This window comes from Piliocolobus tephrosceles, chromosome 10 (genome assembly GCF_002776525.5).
Source record: "Piliocolobus tephrosceles isolate RC106 chromosome 10, ASM277652v3, whole genome shotgun sequence".
NCBI lineage: Eukaryota > Metazoa > Chordata > Mammalia > Primates > Cercopithecidae > Piliocolobus > Piliocolobus tephrosceles.
This window is the reverse complement of record NC_045443.1, coordinates 128751980-128756367: the sequence shown is the minus strand read 5'-3', so window position 1 is coordinate 128756367 and position 4388 is coordinate 128751980. Positions and strand designations below refer to the sequence as shown.

At 58.8% G+C, this 4388-nt stretch overlaps 1 protein-coding gene across 1 annotated transcript in view; it reads right to left on the bottom strand.

Moving 5' to 3' along the window:
- Positions 1-4388, bottom strand: part of ADGRD1 (adhesion G protein-coupled receptor D1) — a 180287-nt gene that overhangs the window by 7964 nt on the left and 167935 nt on the right. Inside the window, exon 21 of the mRNA XM_023187255.1 lies at positions 1970-2061. Within this exon, the coding sequence (XP_023043023.1) occupies positions 1970-2061 (92 nt within the window). The remainder of the gene's footprint in view (positions 1-1969; positions 2062-4388) is intronic.

The window sequence follows — 4388 nt, the reverse complement described above, 5'->3', positions numbered from 1 at the left end:
TGGAGAGGAGCTGAAGGCACTGGGGAATGTGCTGGGCTGCACAGTGGAGAGGAGCTGAAGGCACTGGGGAATGTGCTGGGCTGCACAGTGGAGAGGAGCTGAAGGCAGTGGGGAATGTGCTGGGCTGCACAGTGGAGAGGGACCCGGAGAGGTCTGTCCCCAGAGACACCTGCCTGCACCTCCCTGGGAGGGACGCATCCCCGGGCTGCCAGATGCAGAGTCAGGTGGGAACGGTAGGCAATGCCTTCAGCTGTGCCCTGCAAAGACCTGGGCATGCTCTCCCGGGGCACGCTACCTCGAGCCTTCACAAGAGCTGCAGACACAGTGCCAGCCTGTCGCCCGGAGGACATTTCCATGGAGAAGCAAAGGCAGTGGACAGAAGCTGCTTCCTGGATGCGCACTGATGGGAGGCTGGGGGCAGTGGGGTAGAGACGGAAGTCGGTGCACAGGTGTGAGGCAGGTACGCGGGGGTGTTCTGCTGACAGTGGGGGTAGTCAGTAGTGGTCTCATCGGGCTCAGACAGGGCAGGGTGAGCTTTGGCTTGAGACAAGCTGGCAACAGACTGTCCGACCCTGAATGCTGAGGTGAGGGCCTGGGGAGCTGAGGGCTGGGTGTGGAGGGACAGGTCCCTCCCCAGCCAGGCCGCGAGGAGTCCAGGACACCAGCCTGGTCTCAGCAATGGAAGAAGAAAGGACGTGATCGCTGACCCCACAAGCTTCTCCTCGCACGGGGCACAACCCTTGAAGGTTTGCAGGAGCTGAACAGCCCAAGGAGGCTGCAGCCTCCTGTCAGGTTAATTTATGGTGTTTGGAATTCATTACGGACTAATTCTCTCATAGTTTCACTGCTGACATATTTACCACTTTTGCTTTCACATCAGAAAAGATACACGGTGGCTGAAGTAATATTACAGAATGTCAGCTGCCTGGTACCCATGCCCTGTTTTTCACAAAGCCCCCAAATTCCCTGTGAGGCACCGCCTCCCCAGCTTTCTGGCCCTGTGGTTTGGGGGTGCTGACTGAACAGTCACACAGTCATATGAGTGAATCCCTTCTACAGGGTCTGGCTCAGGGAGGGCACAGGCCCAGCCTGAGTCCCCCTCCTCCTCCAGGTGCAGGCCTCTGTCTGAGCAGGTGGGACAGGGACTCCCCCGTGGGCCGGAACCCCTGCCACAGCCATTCTGCCACCAGGGGGCAGAGTTGACCTCAGCCTGAAGCTAACACGGAGGATGCGAAGGAGGATGTGGGCCCCGGTGCTGCAATTACCAAACAATTCCTGCCACGCCTAGGCTTCTGAGCTGTGGACTTTACAGTCACCTGCGACAGTAAGTCCTCCTTCTGCTTAGGCCAGTGCATGCTGGGATTTCTGTCACCTGCAATTGGCTGGGCCCTAACAGATGCTGTCGGGACACCCCGATGGCAGCGAGGTGCGCGGCTGGAATCCCTCCCAGAGACCCCCGCCCCTTCTCCAGGTGGGCAGCCCAGAGCATGCCAGGACACCACTCTCCCTTGGACTTTCCGATGTGCCAGCCGAGGGGGAACCTGTTCTCATCCCGCTCTGCACGTGAGGAAGGTGAGGTGCTGAGAGGCTAGAGAACTCGCTGAGTCCGGCGGCTGGCCAGGGCAGAGGCAGGATTGGCAGGGGTTCTCTGGCTCTAGAATCTTCCCTGTTGCCGCCCCCCGCTCAGCTGCTCATCACCCTGGGGTGAAGAAATCCCTAGGAGAACATCCGTAGACCCTGTTCTTCTACACATGGAGCTCTGGGGCTGGGTAAAGGCCTGGTCCTGGGTCACGAGAGCCACGCGAGGGCGTGAAGCCAGAGCTACCCCGAGATCGCAGCGACACCGAGCAAGTGGAGGGCTTTGGTGCCGGCCACAGGAGGCAGGAGTGGCTCTCTCTCCTGTGACCTCAAAGCAGTCCTCTGGGGACAGAAGGGCCGTGGCACTGCTGGCAGCCTGAGGTCAACTTACTTGAAGGCACTGGGGTCTCCATGGATCTTGTAGTTGTCAGCGCTGATCTGTGAGATGACTCTGGTCACAGCGATGAGGATGCCAATGTTGACCTGCACAAGAAGCCACGGAGGAAGGTGAGGAGGGACTGGGCTGCACCTGCAGGAGAGCCGCATCCGCCTGGCCACTGCCCTCACCACAGGCTACCCCTGCCCAGCCAGGGCTCCTGGGACACAGGGGCGTCACTGGGACAAATCTCACTCTGTTCCGCGGGCCTTTACCGACACACACAACGTGCAAGCCTGCCTGAGAGCTCCTGTGCCGTGAAGACAGCAGAGCCAAGTTCTAGTCCCAGGAACACATCCAGGCATGCGGGGATGAGCCTGGGCCAGACCTCATCTTAGCATCTGCTCGGTTAGTGTGACCCGGGGCAACTCACCCAGGTCCTTGGAGCCTCAGTGCCCCAGGTGATGAGAATCATGGTGCCTATTGTGCAAATGGCTGCTCAAGTGCCAGGCCCCAGCCCAGCGGCTGGCTCTCATCTCCCACCCCGGCCCGGGCCTGCGGCTGTGTGAGCCACCGAAGCTGCGGCTGAGCGTCATCATCTCCTGCCAATGCCCCTCCTTGCTGGGAAACTGCTGAAAGGCTCCTGTTGGGACCCATGGCTGGGCGGGGCACTGAGGGGCCCCCGATAGAGGCTTCAGCACAACCTGCCCCTCACCTGGGCAGCTCCCTCAGTAGGAGGCTGGCGAGGCAGGCACAGCAGGGAGAAGAGTCCCCTAACATCCTCTGGCTGCAGGGTTAGGGTGAGGGTTAGCCTTCTCTCTTATGTCTGAAAAATTCTGAGGCCGTGTACAGAGTCAGCAAGGAGTGCAGCTCCAGCGGAAAGTCCTCTGTGTGAACTCTCAGGCACAAACTTTCAGGCAGTGAACAGGACTCTACCTGGCCAGCCTCACAGGGCAGCTGCTGTCCCTACACCAGCCTGGGTGCAGCCAGAGCCTGGCAGTCTCTGAAGGGAGCTGCAATCAGAGAGCAAGCCGCTGGGGCCCCACACGGGATGGGCCAACCTCGCGGTTGCACACATCTGCACCCTGGACTAGGCACCCGTGCCAGGCCTTTCGGAAGCACCAGCTGAGTCCGCCTCACCCTAGGGGCCTTGAAGGCACCTTCTGTGCCCAGGACTTTTCCACTGTGAGCCCTTCCCCTTCCTCCTCGCACAGCTCCCAAGCCCAGGAATCAGCAGGAGCCCTCCGCCCAAGGCTCTCTCAGCAGGAGACGGCCCTGTCTGCACGGAGGCTTCAGACCCTCCTGGTGCTGTTCTCTGGGGGAGAACAGTGCATGGTGGGACTGCCCCCTCCTGCCTAGCCCTTTAGGACACTATTGTGGCAGTGAGCCCCCCAACTGTTCCCTCCTCAGCTCCTGTTTTCACTGACCACCTCAACACCTGGCAGCTCAGCTCATGCCCAGCTCAGCTGATGGTCTGATGCACCTTAGTTGCCCTTATTTTCCCATCCGTAAAGTGAGGCTAATAATAGAAGTGTCCCAAGGCCAGGGAAGAGAAAAGAAGTGAACATATTAGCCGCCCAGCGTGGCGTCTGCACAAACAGCGTGTCCAGAAATGCGGATGCCCTCCAGCCAACCTCCCCGTGTAACGACGACAAGAAAGCCACACTCAACCAGGAGCAGAAAGCGGGAGCAGCATGGATGACAGGTCAGTGGTTTTCAAATGCAGTGATGATTCCATTCAACTAGGACAGTGACAAAAGCGTAAGTGATTAATGTGCAGTTATTACTTCAAGGAGTGGGGATTTCAACTGCAGACCACTGATGGTCACTGATGTGTGAGTGCGGCCCGTGCCCTCGGGGCAGGCTGGCCTTGGCCATCTGCCTGGGAAGCACTTTTGTGCCTCCAGTGGTGGCTACAGCATCACACAGAGGGAGGGTGGAAATGAAAGTTGCCCCAAGTCAAATTGCCACAGACGCTGCTTGCTCTTCTTACTGAGATTCAGAAGTTTTTCTTGAATAATTGCTTTTGGTGTGCATGCCTTTGTTTCTAGAATTCCGAATATTTTTTCAAAACAATTCTTCCAGTTCTTTCCTTGTTTTGGGGGTGGAGATTTCCCTAGGTCCAGACTCTGCCATTCTGCAACTCATGCCCTTTCCCTTGAGGAATTTCTACTCTGGGTACCTCGCCCACTGACACAGGCGGGGGACTGATCTGTAACACGATTGGAAACAACCTGAACGTCCACACCCAGATAGCAGGGCAGGGCTGCCACGCACACACAGAGAGCAGGGCGGGGCTGCCACTCACACCCACACAGCAGGGCAGGGCTGCCACTCACACCCACACAGCAGGGCAGGGCTGCCACACACACACAGAGAGCAGGGCAGGGCTGCCGCTCACACCCAGACAGCAGGGCGGGGCTGCCACTCACAC